The sequence below is a fragment of the Felis catus genome, chromosome A1 (genome assembly GCF_018350175.1).
Source record: "Felis catus isolate Fca126 chromosome A1, F.catus_Fca126_mat1.0, whole genome shotgun sequence".
Classification (NCBI taxonomy): Eukaryota; Metazoa; Chordata; class Mammalia; order Carnivora; family Felidae; genus Felis; species Felis catus.
Window position 1 is genome coordinate 87,944,663 of NC_058368.1, and position 25,865 is coordinate 87,970,527.

Sequence of the window (25,865 nt, forward strand, 5' to 3'; positions counted from 1 at the left end):
AGCCCGCAGGGCTGACTGAACATCAGCTGGACACTCGGGATCCCAAAGCAAGAGACAGGGAGCCAAGCCCCGCTGAGGGCAAACCCCTCAAGTAAGTCTCCCAGAACAGCGCTGGGCTCCAAAACTGTGCATGGTGCATTTGCAATGGGAAACGTGTCTGCCTACCAACCCTAGACAGAATGGCTACGGCCACAGACCACAGGCCTTGGTGGTCAGGTTGTGTGGGGGTAAGGTGGGGATGTGGCAGAGAGGGGCAGAAACTGGGGGACACAAATGTCGGGAATGTCCCAGAACAGGGGCTACAGGGAGTGTCTCCAATCCAAGGACCTGGGCAGTGGACAGAGCCCTGGGCCGGGCCCGTCAGCAGAGACCCCAACACAGGTACAACACACAGTCCTGTCTGAGAAGGGCTCATTTCCTGATTTGTCAGGAGTTTATACCCTCTTCCCAATGCTGGCCCCCACCTGTAATGTTTAGGCAGAAGGACACCTTCTCTCCCCCAGCCTCACAGCTGTACTCCCCGGTGTCCACCTTCCCCGCCTGCTGCACCACCAGCCTCCTGCTGCAGCCTGTGGCCTCCATGCACACTTTGGAGCTTGCATTCAGCCTCTTCCCATCCTTGTACCACGTCACCTCTGTCTTGTCCTGAGCCACCTCGCAGCTCAGCGTGACACTGGCCCCCGCCTCAGCCTGCACCTCACTGCATGCCAGCTGCTCCTTGGCAAACATGGCCAAGGGCTCTGGGGACAGAGAGGGACACACAGGAACAAACACACCATCTAAGTTAGGAAGGCAGCACTGGGAAAGAAGAGGTAAACGGGATGGCTGGAATAGTCTCCAGGCTCTGCACGTGCATGGCTTGCAGGGTCCTTCCCACGTGGGCACGGAGTCCCCGCAGCTCCCTGCTGCAACCTACTCTGTGTCAGCATCTGCTGGCAATGCAGGGAGAGTGGAACTGTACCTCCTATCAGTGCATGATTCTGTTGATACACTGCTGATTTCAGTTCACTGATATTCTGTCTAAATATAGGCCTGGAAAGCCATGACACACTGGCCTGCACTCTTTCCCCTGTCCCATCGTGTTGTACTACAGAAGCTACACTACCATGTAAGATGGGATAAGAGTGTATCTCCTTTTCTCTTCAAGAATGTCTGTGAACAGGATATAATTTCCAGAATGCCTGGAAGGATTTACCAGGCAAGTCACCAGGCTTCCATACTGTTCCATGAAGACACTTTGGTTCCTGCTTCTGTTGTTCCAATGACGCTGTGGGCATTGCCCACTTCTTACGTCCGTTGAGATTTGCTTTTCTACAACCACTAAGACCATACTTCACCACTGTTCTGATTTTCTGGCATTAAAGAGTGCCAGATTCTCTCAAGTGACTTGTCAGAAAGACACACAACAGGTTTTGTGGTGTCCATACACACCCACAAACCATGATGTACTGATACAACAGCAAACTGCTATGGGGGCCCCCAGGAGTCAGGCGGGGCTGCTCTGAAGTTCAATTTTCCCACAAGAAGGAAAATAAAGATAGGTCACAGACTTGTCTGGAACCAGTCAGGAGGCATCAGTGTCCCTGAGCACCATCTGGAAACACAGTGGGATGGATACTGCCTTATCAGTCAGGGGCTGCTACCACTGAGTGTGCTCATGTCCCACAAGCCACTTACTCCTCTCCCTCCCTCAACCTGTACCTCATCCAGGGGGAATTCTGACACAGGGTATCCTAACTGAAGACAAAAAGAAACAAGATTTGCTTTGAAAACAGCTCCAAGCCACACAGGTGCTCATCACAGGTGTTCAGCTACTACCACTTCGCCGCTCGTTATTTATTTTGCCGAGATGCTGCAATAAACATCTATCTGTGTTTTGCACTGAGGGAGCTTCCACACCCGTGAGCATGGCCCAGAATACCTACAACCTCAATAACGCAAGTTCAGCCTCGAGATGATTCCAGCTATGATCAGAAGGCTGAAGCGTCCTCTTATCCTGGCTTACTGAAACCCAAACATCTCTTGATAGTGAGAACCTTTAAATGAGGCTATGGAAGCCACTAGAGCATCTGCAGGTGAGGACGTCTGGTCAATCTCAGCCCAGTGCACCACATAGAGCCTGAATCCCGGACGCCAAAGGAGCCACAGTACGTTCTGAAGGGGTGCTGGGGACAGTGGCTGAGCATGGCCATGTGGACACACCATGGGGTACCCAAGAGGAGCTCTCTCTTGTCTGGACACTCTTCCCTTCCCACATCCGTGGGTTCAGCCACCAGAGTGAAATGGAAGGCAGAAGGCTGGGATCTGGGAAGAGCATCAGGGTCTGTCTGGGCTGCGCACTAGTGCCATCATCGCTGGCAATCAAGGATAAAGTATTAGCCCCAGAACTGACCTGTGACGTCCAGGTGGAAGGACACCTTCTCTCCCCCGGCCTCACAGCTGTACTCCCCGGCATCCGCCTTCCCTGCCTGCTGCATCACCAGCTTCCTGCTGCAGCCCTTGGCCTCCACATGCATTCTGGAGCTGGCACTCAGCTTCTTCCCGTCCTTGTACCACGTCACCTCCGTCTGGGCCTGGGCCACCTCGCAGCTCAGTGTGGCACTGGCCCCCGCCTTGGCCTGCACCTCACTGAGTGCTGGCTGCTCCTTGGCAAACATGACCGAGGGCTCTGGGGACAGGAAGGGACACACAGCATCAAACACACCATATCCATTAGGGTCGCAGCACTGGGAGAGCAGGCCTGGATGAGGGTGCAGGGCCACAGAAACTCCTCCAGGCTCTGTGCTGGCTGCACAAGTACCCAAAGTTCACTATAGGCTCTACCACTGTTCCACATGGGGATGCTGGAAAAGACTTCGCTGTGCACACATACCTCTGGGAGAGGTGCAGGGGTGTTGCAATGCACACGCACCCCAGCCTTCCCAGGTGATGCAGTCTTTCCTCACAGTTGTGCAGGGAGCTGCTGCCGCTCCTTGCTCTCACCTACCCTGTGATGTCCACTGCTGGCACCTGGACATGTCCCTCCTGTGGTCTTTCCACGTAAGTCCCTGATGACTCACACAGTGGAGCACCGTTCAGGTTTCTCTGACTCTTCTCTTCTGCAGTGTGGTATCATTGCAATGCCCTGTCTGGTTATCAGTTATTGCTACTTATGGCCTGTCCTTTACATATTCGTTTTTAGGAGCTCTTGCACTTGCATTAGAGCTTTGATAATCATGGTTTTGTGAATAATTTATCCATCATTGTCACTTGCCTTTTCATCCCTTTGTGTCCTCTGATGATGTAAAGTTCTCAGTTGTGATTTAGGCAGGTATGTCAATGTGTCCTTTGTGGTTGGTGTGTTCATATTCTGTTTCAGAAATCTTTCATTACCCTGAGGCCATTAAATGTTGTGTGTTCTCTGCTAAGAGCGTGTTTTGTCTTTCACACTGGAATCCTAGCTTGGCTGGAGTTGGTACCTATGCGTGATGTGGGGGAGCCCCCCATTTTTATTATAGATAAATAGATCATTTGAGAGAGACATAAAAGATAGATAGATAGATAGATAGATAGATAGATAGATAGATAATACAGGTAGATGATGGATAGATATAGATAGATGATACATATATATGTAGATACACACATAGGTAGGTAGGTAGGTAGATAGGTAGGTAGGTAGGTAGGTAGATAGATGATCCAGATAGATGATGGAAAGATGGAGTAATGGATGATACAGATAGATGATAGATAGATAGATAGATAGATAGATAGATAGATAGATAGATGATAGATAGATACAGATAGATGATATAGTAGATTATAGATAGAGAGATAGATAGATAGATAGATAGATAGATAGATAGATGATAGATAGATAGACAGATGATCCAGATAGATGAGAGAAAGATGGAGAGAAAGAGAGAGAGAGAGAGAGACAGAGAGAGAGAGACAAAATCCACATAGATGATGGAAAGATGGAGAGATGTAAGACACAGATAGATTATATACAGATAGATAGAATAGATAGATAGATAGATAGATAGATAGATAGATAGATACAAAGTTACATAGTCTGAGCACCATTTATGAAAAGACAATCTACCTCTATACCATGTGCCAGAATTACAGAATAAAAATAATGGAAAAGGTGGGGTGGGGGGGTGCCTGGGTGGTTTAGTCAGTTAAGTGTCCAACTCTTGGTTTCAGCTCAGGTCATGATGTCACGGCTTATGGGTGTGAGCCCCATACCGGGCTCTGCAGTAGCAGCACAGAGACCATGCATTCTGTCACTGCTCCACCTGGGCTCTCTCTCTGCCCCTCCCCTGCTCTAGCTCCCTCTTTCTCTCTCTGAAAATAAATAAATAAACATTAAAAAATCTCCTTTTAAAAACTGGGAAAGGATGGGTGGGTGAAGCTGGTCACAGTACGGTCTATTTGAACCTTACCACTTGTCCCTTTGTGCTATGCACCTATCCCCAAGTTGCAACCTGATGTCTTCCTACTACAGCTTTATCAGTTATATTACTTCATTTTATATTTCTCCGGATTCACTGTACAGTGTTGCACACAATTGTACCAGTGGAGCCATGTACGAGCTCCAGTTAGAAGGAGACACCCTGTGAATGTGATGTGCTATAGTTTTGTGTATCCTGCGTCAAATTAAGGAACAATCCTCTTATAGTTAATCAAGGACTTGACTACCTTGAATGTATGCTACATTTTATGAAATTCTTCTTCTGCATATAATGTAAAAATTTTATCAAGCAGTCATGTGAGAATAAAACAAAACAAAAAATGTGTTTTCCCTTTTAAGTTCTAAATATGACAGATTATACTGATATTCTAATGTTCTGGTGTTGGCCAATCCTGTGTTCTTAGGAGATGAGCTCAGACAGTGTGTCTGCACTTTGAGTATTGCACTGTTACTTGGACAATATTTTGTGTAAAATTTGGTATTGACATGCATCCGAGACTGGCCTCCAATTGCAATTCTTCACACTTGTCCAATTTGGGTATCAATGTGGCGTAAAATGGGTTAAGAGTGTACATCCCTTTTCTGTCCTCTTAAAGAATCCTCCATGATCATGGGACAATTTCTTTCCAGAATTTGTAATTTGTAACCTATAATTCGTAAATTGTAACTTACCAGCAGAACCACTGAATTTAATCTTGTCTAATGAAAAGGTTTTTTGGGATGGTTCCATTTTTTAAAAAAGTTATAAGATTGTTCACATTGTTTATATCTTCTTGTGGATGTTTTGATACAGTTTTCAAGGAATTGGACAATTTGCCAAAACTTTTCAATTCTACTTGAGTAAAATAGTATCACGTTCTACTGAAATGACGGGGTCAAAAGTGTTCCTAGTAAGTTTCTTACTATCTATACACATCTACAAATCATGTAATGATACACTACTGAAGAATCACACATTGCTATTAGGAGTCAATGTGGGGCCACAGACCACCTATTTGAGCTTAACCTCTCTTAACTTAAAGTAAGTTTGCAGACATCTCTGTGAACCAGCCAGGGATGGGCATACGCGTGCATGCCCCACCCCCACACACACACCACTAGCAAATGCTATGAAATGAATACATAAATACTGCTTCACCAGTCAGTGGCTGCCACTATAGTAACTTATCTGTCCCAAAGTGTGCTGATTTCAGAGAAGCTACTCATTCTTCCCAGCTTCAAAATCTATGAATCAAACTCCAAGCACAATACTGACACAGAACATTCTCACAGAGACAAAAGGAAACTGAAATTTTCTTTCAAAAGAATGTTCCAGGGGCTCCTGGGTGACTCAGTTGGTTAAGCATCTCAGTCTTAAGTTCAGCTCAGGTCATGATCCCACAGTTCCTGAGATCAAGCCCTGCTTCGGGTAATGTCAACACAGAGCCTGATTGGGATTCTCTGTCTCCCTCTCTCTGTGCCCCTCCCTTGCTCATGCTCTCTCTCTCTCTCTCTCCCTCCCTCAAAATAAATAAATAAACATTTAAAAATTATCAATAAGTAAGTAAATAATGTCCCACATGCCAGGTACACATCCAAGTCGCATATCTCCCAGCCCTCTGCTCCTGGTTTACTATGTGCGGACATTGCGACAGAACAAGAATCGAGATTTGGGTACACATAGGTGCACAGGTAACTTCCATGTCCACATGTGAGGCAGGAAGAGTGTCCCAAAATGACTGAAATTTTGGTAATGCCAAGTTCAGTCTCAAGATTACTCTAAGGTGACTGGGTTGGGTATCTGAAATGCACCTGTATCAGGTTCAAAGATATTCAGCCCTCATGTGGTGCTGGGTGAGGTCATCTGGGAGCTTCTAGAAGTAATTCGCATGCCCTGGGGTGAGAGACATTGGCTCTACTTTAGGCAGTGAAGCCAGATGGAGCGAGAGTACTGGACACAGGAACTCCAGGAGCATTACTCCATGGAAACATCATGCAGGGTGCACAACAGGGGTGGTGTGCCGTACACAGATCTTCCCATCCACTCTCCCAGGGCTTGGCCACAGGCATGAAGATGGGATATGGGAGATGTGAGGACAGGAGATCTACTGGAGAGACCACAGGTTCTTCATAGCTGTCAGTCAGTCAACACATCATGCTGAAACAGGGCTAACATGGCACGCCACCACCACCCAAGTACTAACCTGTGACATCCAGGAGGAAGGACACCTTCTGGCCCCCGGCCTCACAGCTGTACTCCCCGGCATCCGCCTTCCCCGCCTGCTGCACCACCAGCCGCCTGCTGCAGCCCTTGGTCTCCACGCGCACTTTGGAGCTCGCACTCAGTTTCTTCCCATCCTTGTACCATGTCACCTCCGTCTGGGCCTGGGCCACCTCACAGCTCAGCGTGGCGCTGGCCCCTGCCTTGGCCTGCACCTCACTGCGTGCAGGCTGCTCCTTGGCAAACACCACTGTAGGTTCTGAGGACAGGGAGGGATGCTTGGAGTCAAAGATACCATCCATGTGAAGAATGCAGGTCTGGGAAAGAAGGTCTAAACAGGGAGGCAGGGGGACTGGAACTCTCTCCAATCCCCGCATCAGGTGTTTTTAAAATGAATACAGTACAGTACTATAAATGTATTTTATCTTTCTTGTTCTTTTCTTAATATCATTTCTTTCCTCTATCTTACATTATTGTAAGAATACAGAGTATAATACATATAACATGCAAAATCAACTATTTAAGTTATCGGCAAGACTCTCAGTCAACAGTGCACTATTAACAGTTAAGTTCTGGGGGAGTCAAAAGTTATAAGTGGATTTTTTACTGCATTGGGCACTACCACCCCTAATCCCTACATCACTGAGATCAACTGTGGTGATTTTCTACTGTTTTGAATATTAAACCAACTTTGCATTCCTGGACTATGACTTCATCAAAGCATATTTTTTGACATCTTGCTTAGATGACTTTGCCAATGTTTTGTTGAAGATATTGGATATTGATATCCATAAGAGATTGGCCTATAATTTTAATCCTTCCTTCTTTCCTTGTCAGATTTTGGTGTTGATGTTATGTTAGCTCCATGAATCAAAAAAGAATGTACATCTTTATTTTATTCTCTAGGATAATCTCCATGAATACTTTCCATAATATTTGGTATAATTTTTCAGCAGAGCTACTAGGCTTAGATCATTCTCTATGAAAAAAAGTTTTATTACTGTTTCCATTTATTTAAACTTATGGGACTACCTGAGTTATCTATTTCTTCTTGTGTCACTTTTTCAGATGGTTTTCTAAGAATTTGGTCAATTTATCAAAACTTTTCAAATTGATACCATAAAATAATATACCATATGCTCTCAAAAAAACATTTTGGAAAAATGTAGGATTTCTGGTATCTGTACACACCCAAAAATATTATATACTGATATACCATCACAACTATTATGGACTGGCAGCTAGGATTAATGTGGTGCTATGGCCCACCCTCCTCTGATGTTAAGACAAATTTAACAAAAGCAAAATAAATTTAGTCCTTAGACCTCCCCATGAAGCAGCCAGGAGGCACAAACACACAATACCCACTAGGAAATCCTATGACATACTGCTATACCAGCCAGTGACTGCCACCACAAGGATTCATCTATAGCAGAGCATGGTGATACTTACTCCTTCCCATTTCTAAATCTATAAGTCAGACTCCAAGAGGAATTATGACACAGAATGGCCTTACTGAAGACACAAGGAAACAAGATGTGCTTTAGAAAAAGAACTCCAGAACTTACATGTGCATGTCTCAGGCACAAATCTATCAACCCTCTAGTTCTGTTTACTTTGCACAGGAACTACAAGAAAACAGCGGTCTAGATTTTGCTACATACAGGTGCACAGATAACATATATTCATGTGCAAAATAATACATTAAAACAAACAAAACATTAATAATCCAAAGTTTAGTTAAGATCATTCCAAGTATGATTGTATCATCAAAATTTCCCCTACTCTGGTTTAAAGGAACTGAAATGTCTCTCACTAGTAAGAACTCCTTACAGCACTGAAGGGGGCATCTAGGGAGCCCAGGAAAGCACAGGCACATAACCAAGGTGTGAGATGCCTAGTCTACTTCAGAACCCAAACATGAAGAACAGCCATAGTCCTGGGCACTGAGGAACTTCAGGAGGGCCCTGTGCAGGTGCTCAGATGCATGACTGAGAGAACTGCTCAAAGACACAAAAATGGCCCCTCTCACTCCCTGAGCACCCTTCTCATTAAACTTCTGTCAGTCTAACCTTGGCTATGAAAATAGGAGGCAACAGGATGGCAGAGGGGAAAAGATGAAGAGTAAGGGAAGGAACATCAGAGCCTATGGGATCTGTAATGCAATTCCTCCATTATGTCCAAACAAGACTGTTAGTATCAAAAGGAACTGACCTGTGACATCCAGGTGGAAGGACACCTTCTGGCCCCCGGCCTCACAGCTGTACTCCCCAGCATCCGCCTTCCCCGCCTGTTGCACCACCAGCCTCCTGCTACAGCCCTTGGCCTCCATGTGCACTTTGGAGCTCACACTCAGCTTCTTCCCATCCTTGTACCATGTCACCTCTGTCTTGTCCTGGGCCACCTCGCAGCTCAGTGTGGCGCTGGCCCCTGCCTTGACCTGCACCTCACTGCGTGCAGACTGCTCCTTGGCAAACACCACTGTAGGTTCTGAGGACAGGGAGGGATGCACAGGGTCAAAGATACTGTCCAAATCAGGAAGGCAGCAGTGAGAAAAGACTGAATGGAGAGGCAGGAGAATTGAAAGTCTCTAGGCTCCATGTAAGAGTGAAACCATATGGTATCTGTCTTTCTCTGTATGGCTTATTTCACTTAGCATAACACTCTCCAGTTCCATCCATGTTGCTACAAAGGGCCATATTTCATTCTTTCTAATTGCCATGTAGTACTCCATTGTGTATATAAACCACAATTTTTAGCTCTGCAACAACTGTGTGACTTGGAGAAGCCCCACTGCCTTCCTAACGACAAGTAACACTATTTATCTGTACATTCTACCCCACTTCACCATGTGGGCTGTTCCAGGTGGGGACTACATTCTACCACAACTCTGCTTGAGGTATTGTGGTGGTGGGGGGGGAGGGGGAATTCTGTAAGAGACTCTTGTGCACGTGGGATCTGTGGGGTCATTATGCCTGCACACCTCAACATTTATAGATGATGCAAACCACATGACTTTACCACATGACTGCCTAAGAACATCCTCCCTGCAGTGCAGGAATGTTCCTACAGCCAGAATATTTGGTACAATTTGATAGTAGAGCCACTAGGGTTATCCAGTATTGTGTGACAAGATTGTTTATTATGGTTCCAATAATTTATAAGGTTATAGGACTACTCAAATTGTCTATGTGTTCTTCCATGAGTTTTGATATAGCTTTCTTGATCAGTTGGTCAAAACTTTCCAAATTTACTTGCATAATGTTATATCATATTCTCAGATAATCACATCACAAATACACACATAGGGTTTTAAACATTTGTAAACACTCACAAACCATTAACCCCCAATGTAATGCCAACATGTTATGTGAAGGCATCCAGGAGCCACATGTAACTGTACATATCTGAATTATATGAAAGGAAAATAAAGTCAGTTCTCAGACATCTCTATTGATTAGCCAGGGAAGCACAGATGCACACTAATCATTAGGAAATGCTGTGAAATAAATGCTAAATTACTTTCAGTGGCTGCTCCTGTGACCTCATTCTTAGCAGGGCATGCTGGTAGACAATATGCTACTCAGCATTCCATTGGCAAATGTATAGGTCTAACTACAAACAGAATTCAGAGGCAAAACACCAACTTATGACAAAGTAAAAATAAGATATGCTTTGATAGGAAATTCCAAGTATCACAGGTGTTTGTTGGGGCACATACACACCAGTCCTCTGCTCTCTGTGTAATCAACACAGACATGGCAACAAAATATGGATCTAGATTTGGCTACGTATGGGTGCAGAGAGAACTCCTACACCTCTGTGAAAGGAGGGAAGTATCCCAGAACACATAAGACTTTGAAAACCCAAGGCACAGTCTCAAGATAATTCCAAGTATGACTGTGTGGCCCACATTTCCCCTTCCCCTGACTCAGTGAAGCCAATATCTCTTGCTAGCAGGAACCCATAGGTGTGTTTGGTGAAGATACAATGACCTCTCAGAATGACTCCAGGGGAGAGACATCTGGTTTACTTCAGCCCCAAGCATCAGGGAGATCCAGAGTCCTGGACTCCAACGTCCACCAATGGGTTCTGAGCAGGTACTGGGAACATGTGACCAGCACTATTACGTGGAAACACAACCTCTGGCATATGAGAATGACCTGTCTCCCTCCTGTGCACTCCTTCCAGCCATGTTCCCATGGCCCCACCTGGGATATGGAAATGGAGGTGGTGAATGGGTGATGTCAAGGGAAAAGTCTAACTGAAAGAGCACGAGAGTCTGTCTTGGGGATAAACCTGTTCCACCTTCACCTCACGAAAAGGCTAATTTTGCATTTTCTAAGAACTGACCTGTGACATCCAGGCAGAAGGACACCTTCTGGCCCCCGGCCTCACAGCTGTACTCCCCAGCATCCGCCTTCCCCGCCTGCTGCACCACCAGCCTCCTGCTGCAGCCCTTGGCCTCCATGTGCACTTTGGAGCTCGCACTCAGCTTCTTCCCGTCCTTGTACCATGTCACCTCTGTCTTGTCCTGGGCCACCTCACAGCTCAGCGTGGCGCTGGCCCCTGCCTTGGCCTGCACCTCACTGCGTGCAGGCTGCTCCTTGGCAAACACCACTGTAGGTTCTGAGGACAGGGAGGGATGCTTGGAGTCAAAGATACCATCCATGTGAAGAATGCAGGTCTGGGAAAGAAGGTCTAAACAGGGAGGCAGGGGGACTGGAACTCTCTCCAATCCCTGGATCAGGTGTGTGGCCAAGAAGCCCCACCACCTTCTCAGCAACAACTAACAAAATTTATTTACACACTCTACTGCTTTCCTAGTTGTTCCAATTGGGGACAATACATTCTATCACTGCTCTGCCTGGGCTGTCCCCAGTGGAAACCAAAAATTCTATCACTGCTCATCAGCGATGTTCTGGGTGAGGACCATACATTCTATCACTGTTCTCTGCGGGCTCTTCCAGGTAGAGACCATACATTCTATCACTGTTCCACCTGTGCCTTCCTGTGGCTGTCTCGTTCATTGACTTGATGACTCACAAAGCGCAGTAAATTTTCTGAAGTTTTTGGACCTTAATATTTGCTCTTCTGTGGTGTCATTGCTCAAGTGTTTTGCCCTATTTTCAACAGCACTGTCTCTTACTCATATATTCACTTGGGAGCTCTTTATTTAAGTAAATGCCAGAGTGTTTGTGGTTATGTGTGTTTATATACCCTCCCCATCTTGTGATTTGCCTTTCCACACCTTCATGTTTCTAGTGACAAAATGTTAAGAGCTTTCTTATGGACAGATATATTATTTTGTCCTTTTTATTTTGTGCACTTGTTCTTTTTAAGGACAACTTCATGCTGAAGTCATTAATGACTCACATTGTTTGATAAGAGCTTGAACCACATTTCTCACTGAGGTCTCTAACCCACATTGAGCTGAGATTTTGCATGGGAAGAAATAGACATCCATCTTCAATTCCGTTTTCCATATGGTTAATAGTCTTCCCATTTGTGAAAGACTGACCCTCCACTACAGTTACACTTAGCACCACGGTGAAAACCAAACTAAAAAACAAAAAGCAGAAGAGACTCAGGTTTTAGACAGACCTGTTTCTGGATTCACTTTTCTGTTCTCTTGGGCTGTTTCTCAGTCCCTACATGAAGACCCAATTGCCTGAATTGCTGTAGTTTTATCAAAAGTCTTGATATCAAGTAAACTAAATATCATTGTTTGGGAGGATTTTTTTGTTTTTTGTTTTGTTTTGTTTTGTTTTGTATTTTTCAAAGTGGCCTTCCTCTCTCTGGCTTTGCAATATACTTGTCAATACTCTTACTCACAGAAGAGCTATTATTTGGGTGTTGAAGAGGATTGAACACTTCGGGGTGTTCCATCAATTTCCATCCATGATTTAGATCTTATTGTCTCTCAATAAAGTTGAATAGTTTTTGCCCACAAAGCACCTCAAGATCCTTTCTTAGACTTGGAATTGGTAACAGGATTTTTCTGATGCTATGTTAACCCCTTTAAAATGTCACTTTCCAGCTTCTGGTGTCTGGTGTATAGATACAGAGTGTTTCCTGTAGTGATTTTTGTATATCCTAATCTTACTCTCTTTCCCATCCAAAATGTAACTGTTTGGGATTTTCCACATTGATAACCATTATCTTCTGTTAGTTTCAGTTTTCACTTTTCCAGCTTTCATGTCTTTACTTTTATTTTCCTCCATGGTGTGCTGTGAGTATTGCATAAAAGTAAGGCCACTCAGTTTCCCTGTCTTGGTCCCATCTCAAAGGCAAAGTTTTCAAGTTTTCATGTGAAATTTGATGTCAGGTATTCAATACCACCAATTATTACATTAAAGGCAAAATGTTCTACTTAAAGTTTGTGAAGAATTTTTTGGTAGTAATTGATGCCAAATATTATGGAATATTCTCCCTGGATTTCTGATGTTATATTTTATCTAGTGCTTTTATTTATCATTTATTGGGGAAATCACATTGCTTTTACTTTTATTTTGTTAATATCAAGCTATTGTTGATTTTTCTGTTAGTTTTTTATTAATTATTTTTTTAAATTTACATCCAAGTTAGCTAACATATAGTGCAATAATGATTTCAGGAATGGAATCCAGTGATTCATCCCCTATATATAACCCTCAGTGCTTATCCAAACACGTGTCCTCCTTAAAGCCCTTGCCTTTAGCTCATTCCCCCATCTAACACCCTTCTAGCAACCCTCAGTTTGTTCTCTGTATTTAAGAGTCTCTTATGGTTTGCCTCCCTCCTTGTTTTATATTGTTTTTGTTTCCCTTCCCTTATGTTCATCAGTTTTGTATCTTAAATTCCACATATGAGTGAGTCACGATATTTGTCTTTCTCTGACTAATTTCACTTAGCATAGTACTCTCTAGTTCCATCCACATTGTTGCAAATGGCAAGATTTCATTCTTAATGATCGCTACTTGTTGATTTTCTAATGTTTCTGGTGTTGAACCAGACTTGCATTCCTGGAATATGACTGTTGTCCTAGTGTGTTGTTCTCTTGATAAATTGCAGAATTCAGTTGGATAATATTTTCTTGAAGGTACTGCCTTGACATCAACAAGAGGTGGCCTGTGAAAATTCTTCATATTTATCTTGTCATATTTTGATATTGATATGCTATATATGTAAAATAAATTGATGTGTGTGTCTCTTTTCAAAACTCTATAAGAATCCTATAAACATGAGATAATTTCTTTCCAGAACATTTTATACAATTTAAGAGGCACTGGGCTTAGACATTATTCTCTAAGATTACTTATGATCCTCCATTTATCTTAAGTCTTAGGACTGTGCAACTTGTCCAATTTTTCTTGTGTAAGTTTCAATATAATTCCCTAGGAAATGATTGATTTGTAAGTGTCTGCTCTCTTTGTAAACTGCACAGACATTGCAATACAACACAGATCTAGATTTGGCTACATATAGGTGCAGAGAAAACTTCTACATCCCTGTGAAAACAGGGAAGTGTGTCCCAAAACACCAAAAACTGTGACTCAAAGCACAGTCCTGGGAAAACTCCAAATATGACGGTGGCCCCAATTTTCCCTTCCCCTGGTTCCATGAAATCAAACATTTCCACCATCAAGAACACTCATGTGATTTGGAGGAAGATATTTGTGACCTTCAGAACGACTCTCCTGGAAAGACATCTGGTCTACATCAGCCCCATGCATCAGGGAGATCCAGATTCTTGAATTCCAATGTCCACCAGTAGGTTCTGAGCAGGTGCTGGGAACATGTGACCAGCACTATTACGTGGAAACACAACCCATGGTGTATGAGAATGACCTGTCTCCTTCCTGTGCACTCCCTCCAGCCATCCTCCCATGGTCCCACCTGGGATGTGAAAATGGAGGTAGTGAATGGGTGATGTCAATGGAAAAGTCTAACTGAAAGAGCACGAGAGTCTGTCTTGGGTATAAATCTGTTCCAAGCTCACCTCATAAAAGAGGCTAATTTTGTACTCTGAAAGAACTGACCTGTGATGTCCAGGTGGAAGGACACCTTCTGGCCCCCGGCCTCACAGCTGTACTCCCCGGCGTCGGCCTTCCCTGCCTGCTGCACCACCAGCCGCCTGCTGCAGCCCTTGGCCTCCACACGCATTCTGGAGCTGGCACTCAGCTTCTTCCCGTCCTTGTACCACGTCACCTCTGTCTGGGCCTGGGCCACCTCGCAGCTCAGTGTGGCACTGGTCCCCGCCTTGGCCTGCACCTCACTGTGTGCTGGCTGCTCCTTGGCAAACATGACTGCAGGCTCTGGGGACAGGGAGGGATGCATGGTGTCAAAGATACCATCCATGTGAAGAATGCAGGTCTGGGAAAGAAGGTCTAAACAGGGATGCATGGGGAATGGAACTCACTCTGATCTCTGCATCAGGTATGTGGCCAAGAAGCCCCACCACCCTCTCAGCAAAAACTAACACAAATATTTACTCTACCACTTTTCTGGCTGTTCAGGTGGAAGTATACTTTCTATCACTGCTCCATCTGTGTTTTCCTGTGGCTGTCTTTTGCATTGACTTGATGACTCACAAAGTACAGCACCCTTTCTGAAGTTTTTGGTAGTTATAATTTGATCTTCTGTGGTGTCATTGCTCAAGTGTTTTGCCCCATTTACAACAGCACTGTCTCTTACTCATATTCATTTGGGAGCTCTTTGTTTAAGTAAATGTCAGTGTTTGTGGTTATGTGTATTTATATACCCTCCCCATCTTGTGACTGGCATTTCCACCCCTTCATACTGTTTTGTGAAAAAAAAAATGTTAAGCAAGAGTTTTGTTATAGGCAGATATATTACTTTCTCCTTTGTGTTTTGTGCATTTCATTCTGTCTCAGGAAGCTTTCCTTATGCTGAGGTCATGAATGACTGACATTGTTGGTAAGAGCTTGAACCACATTTCTCACCGAGGTCTCTAACTCACATGCAGCTCAGTTTCTTGCACGGCAAGAAATAGACATCCAACTTCATTTCAGTTTTCCATATGTTTAATGATCTTAGCACCATTTGTGAAAGACCAACCCTTTACTACAGTCACACTGAGAGCTCTAGAGTGATTTAAAAAAGAGAGAGAGAGAAGGGACTTGGGTTTTATACAAAGCTGTTTCTGGACTCACTTCCTGTTTCCCTGAGAAGTTTCTCAGTCTCTATTTAAAGCCCCGATTGTTTGAATTGCTGTCGTTTTATCAAAAGCCAAGAAAGTCAACGTTATTGCTTTGGTGATTTCTTTTGGTTTTGGTTTTAATGGTTTTGTCAAAAGTGGATTTCCTCTCTCTGGCTTTACAACTCACTTGTCAATACTCTCACTCACATAAGAGCTATTATTTGGGTTTTGATGAGGACTGACTGCCTCTGGGTCTTTCATCAATTTCCATCCATGATTTAGATCTTTTTCTGTCTCTCAATAAAGTTGAATACTTTTTTTTCCCACAAAGCATCTGAAAATCCTTTCTTAGACCTGAAATTGATAACAGGATTTTTCTGATGCTGTTGTAACCCCTTTAAAATGTCACCTTCCAGCTTTTGGTGTCTGGTGTATAGATAGATAAATGTTTCCTATATATTGATTTTTGTATGTCCTAATCTCACTTCACGCTCTTTGGTGTCCAAAAAGTAATGGTTTTTAAGACTCTTAAAAACTGAGAATAGGGGCGGGGCGCCTGGGTGGCTCAGTCGGTTAAGCGTCCGACTTCAGCTCAGGTCATGATCTCCTGGTCCGTGAGTTCAAGCCCCGCGTCGGGCTCTGTGCTGACTGCTCAGAGCCTGGAGCCTGTTTCGGATTCTGTGTCTCCCTCTCTCTCTGACCCTCCCCCATTCATGCTCTGTCTCTCTCTGTCTCAAAAATAAATAAACGTTAAAAAAAAATTTTTTAAAAACTGAGAACAAACAGGGTTGATGGGGGGTGGGCAGGAGGGGAAAGTGGGTGGGTGATGGGCATTGAGGAGGGCACCTTTTGGGGTGAGCACTGGGTGTTGTATGGAAACCAATTTGACAATAAATTTCACATTTTAAAAAAAGTAAAACGCTACATATGAGATTTCCAGAATAGGCAAAAAAAAAAAAATTAAAAATAAATAAAATACAATTTATTACAAATGCAATTAGTTAAAATCTCATAGAAAGTGCAAATTACAATTAAAATTTTAATGTGACTAAAACTTTTGAACAATATAAATACCTTGAAAAGTAGACACAATAACTATAATTACAATGTTTACTAAATTTTTTACTTTATTATTATTATTATTGTGGAGAGAGAGAGAGAGAAAGGGCATGAGTGGGTGAAGGGCAAAGAGAGAGGGGACAGAGAATCCGAAGCAGGCTCTATGCTGATAGCAGCGAGCCCAATGTGGTACTCAAACTCCCAAACCATGAGATCATGGCCTAAGCTGAAGTTGGACACTCAACAGACTGAGTCACCCAGGTGCCCCTAAATTTGTTACTTTATACCCAAACTACTCAAACTTAGCGATGCTCTGATTTCTTTTTTATTTTGATATATATTCTTAAATACCCTTGTAGGGTTACAATAATACTTGTTTTAATTTAACTTAAAAAATAGAAACTGTTTGGGATTTTCCACATTGATAATCATATCTTCTGTTAGTTTCAGTTTTCATTTTTCCAACTTTCATATATTTACTTTTATTTTCCTCCATGGTGTGCTGTGAACGTTGCATAAAAGTGAGGACATTCAGCTTCCCTGTCTTGGTCCCATCTCAAAGGCAAAGCTTTCAAAGTTTGACATGAAGTGTGATGTCAGCTAGCCTTTTCAATACCACCAGTTATTACATTAAGGACAAAACCTTCTATTTAAAGCTTATGAGAATTTTGTGGCAGGAATTGATGCCAAATATTATGGAATATTCTGCCTGTGTTTCTGATGCTTTATTTTATCCAGAGTTTTACTCTTCATTTATTGGGGAAATCACACCATTGTTTCTTTGATTTTGTTAATATCAAGCTTTGTGTTGATTTTCTAATGTTTCTGGTGTTGAACCAGCCTTGCATTCCCAGAATATGACTATTGTCCTAGTGTATTGTCCCCTTGATAAAATGCAGAATTCAGTTGGATAATATTTTATGGAAGATATTACTTTCACATCAACGAGAGGTGGCCTGTGAAAATTCTTCATATTTACCTTGTCACATTTTGGTATTGATATGCTACCTATGTAAAAGGAGTTGATGACTACATCTCTTTTCAACACTCTAAGAATCCTATGAATATGGAGTAATTTCTCTCCAGAATATTTGGTAGAATTTGACAGTAGAGCCACTGGTCTTAGACATTATTCTGTGAGAAAATTATATAATCATCCATTTATTTTAAGTGCTAGGATTGTACAAGTTGTCCATTTTTTCTTGTGCCAGTTTCAATATAATTCCTTAGGAATTGATTGATTTGTAATTGCTCTCTTTGAAAGCTTCACGGCCATTGCAATAAAATACAGATCTAGATTTGGCTACATATGGGTGCAGAGAGAACTCGTAGATCCCTGTGAAAACAGGGAAGTCTCCCAAAACACCTATAGCTGTGGACACTCAAAGCACAGTCCTGGGAAAACTCCAAGGATGATTGTGTGCCCCAAATTTACCATTATCCTGGTTCAGTGAAATCAAACATCTGCACCACCAGAAACTCTCATGTGTGTTGGAAGACAACATTTGTGATGTTCAGAACAACTCTAGTGGAGACATATCTGGTCTACCTCAATCCCATGCATCAGGGAGATTCAGACTTCTGGATACCAAGGTCCACCAGTGGGTTCTGAGCAGGTGCTGGGAACATGTGACCAGCACTATTACGTGGAAACACAACCCATGGTGTATGAGAATGACCTGTCTCCTTCCTGTGCACTCCCTCCAGCCATCCTCCCATGGTCCCACCTGAGATGTGGAAATGGAGGTGGTGAATGGGTGATGTCAATGGAAAAGTCTAACTGAAAGAGCACGAGAGTCTGTCTTGGGTATAAATCTGTTCCAAGCTCACCTCATAAAAGAGGCTAATTTTGTACTCTGAAAGAACTGACCTGTGATGTCCAGGTGGAAGGACACCTTCTGGCCCCCGGCCTCACAGCTGTACTCCCCAGCATCCGCCTTCCCTGCCTGCTGCACCACCAGCCGCCTGCTGCAGCCCTTGGCCTCCACGTGCATTCTGGAGCTCGCACTCAGCTTCTTCCTGTCCTTGTACCACGTCACCTCCGTCTGGGCCTGGGCCACCTCGCAGCTTAGCATGGCGCTGGCCCCTGCCTTGGCCTGCACCTCACTGTGTGCTGGCTGCTCCTTGGCAAACACAGCTGCAGGCTCTGGAGAGAGGGAGGGATACATGGGGTCAAAGATACAATCCATGTGAAGAATGCAGGTCTGGGAAAGAAGGTCTAAACAGAGAGGCAGGGGGACTGGAATTCTCTCCAATCCCTGCATCAGGTATGGGCCAAGAAGCCTCAGCACCTTTTCAGCAACAACTAACACAATTTATTTACACACTCTACCACTTTCCTGGTTGTTCCAGTTGGGGACCATATATTCTATCCCTGCTCCACCCTGTCTGTCCTAAGTGGGGACCATACATTCTATCCCTGCTCTCCTGGGCTGTTCCAGGTGGGGAGCATACATTCTATCCTTGCTCTCCTGAACTGCTCCAGGTAGGACCATACATTCTATCACTGCTCCAACTGGGTAGTTCCAGGTGGGAACCATACATTCTATCCCTGCTCCTCCTGGGCTGTTCCAGGTGGGACCATACATTCTACCCTTGTTCCTCCTGGGCTGTTCCAGGTGGAACCACACATTCTGTAACTGCTCCTCCTGGGCTGTTACAGGTGGGACCATACATTCTATCCCTGCTCCTCCTGGGCTGTTCCAGGTGGGGCCATACATTCTATCCCTGTTCCACCTCGTCTGTTCCAGGTGGGACCATACATTCTATCTGTGCCCCTCCTGGGCTGCTCAAGGTGGGACTGTACATTCTATCCCTGCTTCTCCTGGGCTGTTCCAGGTGGGAACCATACATTCTATCCCTGCTCCTCCTGGGCTGTTCCAGGTGGGACCATACATTCTATCCATGCCCCCCCTGGGATGCTCCAGGTGGGACCATACATTCTATCATACATCCTGTCACTTTTCCACATGGCCTTCCCAGGTGAGGACTGTGGGAAATCTACCCATGCACATGGACTCTGTGGGGCCATAAGAGATGTGTCCCTCAACCTTCCTAGAAGACATCAGCTTTTTCCTTATGGTTTGAAGGGAATGCTTTCACCTGTCATCTTCAAAGTTGCTGAGACTCAGTGCTCCTTCCTTAGTATTGTTGACTACTGGCTCTCTGGTGGGAGTCCTTGTACTTCCTCATGATTGTCTTTGCCATTGTCTGAAGACCAGTGAGGCTGAGTACCTTCCCCAAGATTACTGGTCTTACCATTACTATTTGCTCCTGTGTGGTGACTCTGTTCAAGTCATTGCTCATATACCAACAGTATATTCTTCTCTCTATCATTGTAAAGCACTCCTTACATATTTAAATGTTAGAGAATGACAACTATGTATTTTATAGGTGTTTTCCGAATGCTGTGACTACTTTTCACTCTCTCATGGAGTCTTCTGATGGGTGAAATTTTTAGTTTTAATGTAGGCAAATATGTCTATTTTGTCCCACTGCATTTGGGGCATCTGCATTCTGTTGAAGAAACTTTCCTTACCTAAATCTTTAAACAAGGGTGTTGTCCTCTACGGGTTTTATGGTTTTAGCTTTTATACTGAGGTCTCTAACCCACCAGTAGTTGACTTTTGTGTGTTGTGTAAATTCCCAGAATTTAATTTTTTCCATGCATTAAATGATTCAAATGCCGTTTATGAAAACAACAAACTTCTCTACTTCTTTTTATTTCTTTTTTTCTTTTCATTTTTTTCTCTTTTTTTAATATGAAATTTATTGTCAAATTGGTTTCCATACAACACCCAGTGCTCATCCCAACAGGTGCCCTCCTCAATACCCATCACCCACCCTCTCCTCCCTCCCACCCCACATCAACCCTCAGTTTATTCTCAGTTTTTAAGAGACTCTTATGGTTTGGCTCCCTCCCTCTCTAACTTTTTTTTTCCTTCCCCTCCCCCACGGTTCTGTTAAGTTTCTCAGGATCCACATAAGAGTGAAAACATATGGTATCTGTCTTTCTCTGTATGACTTATTTCACTTAGCGTAACACTTTCCAGTTTGATCCACGTTGTTACAAAAGGCCATATTTCATTTTTTCTCATTGCCACTTAGTATTCCATTGTGTATATAAACCACAATTTCTTTATCCATTCATCAGTTGATGGACATTTAGGCTCTTTCCATAATTTGGCTATTGTTGAAAGTGCTGCTATAAACATTGGGGTACAAGTGCCCCTATGCATCAGCACTCCTGTATCCTTTGGGTAAATTCCTAGCAGTGCTATTGCTGGGTCATAGGGTAGCTATACATTGCAGTAGAACCAAAACTGGGGGTGACAGGAGTCCATTTATGCAAGAATATGTTTGTGTTTTATTATTTTGTTCCTTGATCTGGCAACTATTCCTGCATTGAGATCCCGTTGTCTTACATACTATCGCTTTATGATAATTCTCGACATCTGGTATAGCAAATGCTCACACTTGGATTCTCCTCAAGAGAAAAGTGTATCAGCTATACTTTGCCTTTGGAATCCACTTATTATTTTTCAACCCTCACCTCAATTTTTGTTTAGATTTTGATTAATGAAAATATTTGATTTTTCCCGGATTTCTACCCATCTATTTATATCTCTTGGCTGTCTCAAAAATGTTTAATAATTTCCCCCCACAGAGCTTCCTAGAACCTTTTATCAGAGTTGGAATTAGAAACACAACATTTTTGATGCTATTATAACTGTAAGGTTTCGATTTCAAAGTGTTTCTTGCATGTTTTTTTGCATGGTAATCTTCCTCAAGAATCTTATTTGGCCTAGTAATTTATATTTAGGATTTTTTGAATTGGAAATCACATCATCAGTGTACATTCTATCACTGTATCTTCCATCTTTATGGAATCTATTTTATTTTCCTCCTTACACTGCTCAGTAATTACAGTGGCCCAGTGGCCTGCTTGTATGGTCCCCAAATCGAAGCTTTCAGTGTCTCCTATAAATTCCTCATGTGTTCTGTAACTTCACTTTCTGAACCAAGAAAGAGCACTGTCATACAGCGTGTTAAGAATTTTATGGCATGACTGATGCTGAATTTTATCAAACACATTTTCTGAATTTATGACATAAAAATTTAACCAAACACTTTTATTCTGTGTTGAGATAATCACACCATTTTTCACTTAGTTTCTTAATGTCAGGCTTTACATTGATCTAACATTCAACCAAATTTGCAATCCTGGACAATGACTTCCATCACCGTGTGGTACTCTCTTGCTATATTGTTGAATTAATTTTGCTAATATTTCATTTATGATTTTGGTTTTTGATATCCCCAATAGGTTGGTCTGTAATTTAATTCTTCCTACTTTTCTTGTAAGATTTTGGTACCACTGTTACATTTGCTATTGTGAGAAGTAAGGGAGATGATTCGTTTTCATCATGATGATTCAAATAAAAGCTGTGCTGTCCATTTGACATTAGGTTTACAATCTAGAGAAAATATGTTCGACCCCCTCCCAACAATGGAGTCCCAAACTTTACTTCCTGGTTCTTCTTCCTGTCTCTGTTTCAGGGACTTATTTTCATGGGATTTGCAAAGAGCTTGCACCAAAGAACAAAGAGAGAAGGTGAACAAATGTGAGAGGTCCCAGGATTCACATCAACCTGCAGGGTCCAAGTCCTCCTGTGGGTGAGGACTTAACTGGCTCACCCCAGTTAGGGCGGCCTTTCCATGGGAGGGCTCCTGGCCTCTGTGGTATCTGTGGAGCTGAAGACTTTTTATCTTTGGAGAAAGAAGTGATGCTGGGGAAAGGGTAAAAGACAGCACCGCGGTGACCCATAACTCTGTGCATGTGATGAGGGAGCATAAAGCAGGCTAACGGCAAAGTATAAGCTAGCACCCACCCACCCCCAGGTGGAATGTGTGATATTGCTCGGACACTCTTGGCTGCCCAAGAACAAAGGAAAGGGGTTTAAGTGCTGGCCCCCATGATGTGGGGAAACTACAGCAAATGAAAAATGAAATTCCCTTCCTGCCTACAGCCCGTTGACAAGTCCTTGACACAGGCAAAGTGACCTTCCTCTAGGAGCTCAGCTGCCTCAATGATGACACTTTGTTGGGAGCAAAAGAGAATCTTGGCTGAACATTATCCCCAACCTCAAGGATCCTGTAAGTCTATTTCCTTTATCTCAAATGCCCCAAGATACATGCTGGCAATCATGCTCCAAGCTTATGGCCCCCAATGTACATCTGAAGGGTCTCATGCTGAGGTTTTACTAAATGGTAATAAATGGCATTTTCCTAACAACAGCTAGCCTTTCAAGGTCCTGGAAACCTTGCCTCCAAAATTCCTTAGAGACTTACTCTATCCCTGACCCCTTCCCAGCCTGAGGGTATAGAATGAGTTACCCCGTCATGACCCCGGTGCAGTTCTTCCTGCCCGTGGGTCCTGTCCCCGTACTTTAATAAAATCAACTTTTTGCACCAAAGATGTATTCAAGAATTCTTTCTTGGTCTTCAGCTCCAGACCCCATGAACCCTTACCATCATCCCAAAACCTCATCACCCAGACCAAGGTAGGAAAATTTGACTACAAGTACTGCCTTGGGACAGGAAATCCTTAGAAGCTGAGTGTGTATGACTGAGACATACCCTAGATATGAAGACAATGCAGAGTCTAGATCTGCAGTCCCATTCTCCTATGAGGGAAATGGCTGGAGACAAAGTGGGTTCTGGAGAGTGCAGGAAACCTCCATTAATGGGGGGATCGAGCACCCCAGGGAAGCTCAGGAGCAGGAACCAGCCTTTTCAAGGATGGGGAACAAAAATTCTAGGCCTAGGGGTAAGGAAAGAGACCCAGAAATAGGTGGGGTCTCTTCAGCTTCCCCCAGATAGTCCACTGGGGCGAATGTTACAGTACTGGGAGGATGCTCCTTATACAGGGAACAAGGACAAACATAAAATGATCAAATTCTGCTGCTTTGTTTGGACAAGAGACCCAGTTAAAGGGCCCTCTGTTTTTTGGCCTCAGTTTGTCTCAAAGAAAGACTGGGTCTGCCAGGTTCTAGTCCTTTATGTGAATGACAAAGTTCCAGTACACTGTAGGTGAAGGAATATGCTCTCTGCTGTCTACCAAGAACTCTTCTATGTTTCCTCTTAACACAAAAAAGGAAAGTACTAGGAATCTCTAAAGGAGAAGCCTTGGGACGCCCTCTCTTGTACTCCTCCTCCTTATAATCCCCAGGTCAACCCACAGGAGGGGGTAGGAGGGAACAAAACAGAGAATTTGGGTGGACAGGAGGAACCTTATGCCTTACTGGTTTGTATACAAACCTCAGGAGGGAACTGAAAAAATGTAAAAAGCACATAGAGAACTTCCTTCTTCCCTCTGGGAGCTCTTCATTCCCCCAAAAAAAGATTTCCTTAAAACAACTGGGTGAAATAGTTTGCAGGAAGTAGTTTCCTATTCCAATAGAAGGAAAAAAAAAAGTCTCCAGCCAGTGATCACAGATCTTATCAAGGATAGATTGCTGGAGCCCTAAGTTATTTCCATTAAAGAAGGTCCTTTTAAAAGGGACAAGGAGATATTGGTTTTGTCAATGCCCACCACCACCAGTACTGAGGTGAGGAATTTCAAGAAGGAAATGAAACCACTGTTGGAAGATCCACTAGGTTTGGTAGATCAGGTTGATTAGTTTTGCGGACCTAATATTTATTCCTGGGCTAGGCTGATGTCTATCATGAATATCCTATTTACCGGAGAGCAAAGAGGAATAATCAGAAGAGGTGTAATGTCTGTTTGGTGGAGAGAGCACCCACCTGGCCAGGACTTCAGCCAGCGGAACAGAAGTTTCCTAACCTAGATCCTGGTTGGGACAATGATGATCTTGGGCACAGAGTTAGGAGGAAGCAGAAATTAAGAAAACCAATCATCAGAGGGATCAGGGGATCAGCTCTAAGATCTCAGAGTATCATCAAGGAATTGTAAATATATATGTATGTTTTATTTATTTTTGAGAGAAAGAGTGCAAGCTGGGAGGGTCAGAGAGAGAGGGAGACACAGAATCCGAAGCAGGCTCCAGGCTCTGAGCTGTCAGCACAGAGCCCAATGCAGAGCTCAAACCCAGAAACCATGAGATTGTGACCTGAGCTGAAGTCAGATGCTTAACCAACTGAGCCACCCAGGTGCCCCTTAAGGCTTTTGAGATACAGAAAGAGAAAGAGGAAACCCCAACTGCTTGCTTACAGAGGCTTAAGGATCAAATGAGGAAATATTCAGGCCTTTATCCAGAGTACCCAGTGGGGCAGGGTCTCCTGAAGGTTAATTTTGTCTCCAGAAGTTGGCCTGATATTGCCAGAAAGTTATAGAAGGTGGATAGAGGAATTGCGCAGGGAGGCACAAAAGGTATTTGTAAAGAGGGATGAAAAGAAGCAACAACAGAAAGCAAAAATTATGGTGACTACTGTGGAGAAGATGGTTGAAAGGGAAGGAGGAAATAGAGATCCCCCAGGGGGAAAATGAGGGATCATAGGGAACAAAGTAAAACGAGAGGAATGCGAGAAGGAGAAGAAAGGAAATGTTATAAATGCAGACGGCCTGGCCACTTTAAAAGGGAGTGTCCTCTATGGAAGAAGGAAGAGGAACTGACCCCCTTATGGCTCTGGAAGAAGAAGATAAAGGGGGTCAGGGGTTCCCCCTTGCTAGACTCCAGCAGCAGTCCTTGATACATTCAAAGGTGGGGCCCAAGGGAGAAAATACAATCTTCTTGTTTGACACCGAAGCTGCCCATTCCTCCCTAATATTTAAGCCACAGGGGACAAAATTCTCACCACAAAAACTTTTGGTTTCAGGAATAAAAGGAGAAAAATTTCAGGTTTGTATATATGAAACCATGACTGTAAGAACTGAGACTGAGGAAACAGAGGTGTCTTTCCTGTTCGTTCCTGAAGCAGGAGTCGACCCCCTAGGCAGAGACCTCACTATACAGCTGGGTTTGGATATAGGGATAGAGAGGAGCCAA

General features: G+C 43.6%; 1 protein-coding gene across 49 annotated transcripts in view; it reads right to left on the bottom strand.

The window, feature by feature from the left end:
- The window catches only part of OBSCN (obscurin, cytoskeletal calmodulin and titin-interacting RhoGEF), a 161,408-nt gene that overhangs the window by 89,380 nt on the left and 46,163 nt on the right, over positions 1-25,865 (bottom strand). For 46 of the 49 annotated variants that reach the window (XM_045056644.1, XM_045056651.1, XM_045056697.1 and 43 more), the window contains 6 exons: positions 18,728-19,003; positions 14,678-14,953; positions 11,010-11,285; positions 8,871-9,146; positions 6,640-6,915; positions 2,393-2,668 (listed from right to left, as the gene is read on the bottom strand). In XM_045056644.1, the coding sequence (XP_044912579.1) occupies positions 2,393-2,668; positions 6,640-6,915; positions 8,871-9,146; positions 11,010-11,285; positions 14,678-14,953; positions 18,728-19,003 (1,656 nt within the window). The remainder of the gene's footprint in view (positions 1-2,392; positions 2,669-6,639; positions 6,916-8,870; positions 9,147-11,009; positions 11,286-14,677; positions 14,954-18,727; positions 19,004-25,865) is intronic. The other 3 variants (XM_045056694.1, XM_045056643.1, XM_045056708.1) reach the window with 3 other exon arrangements.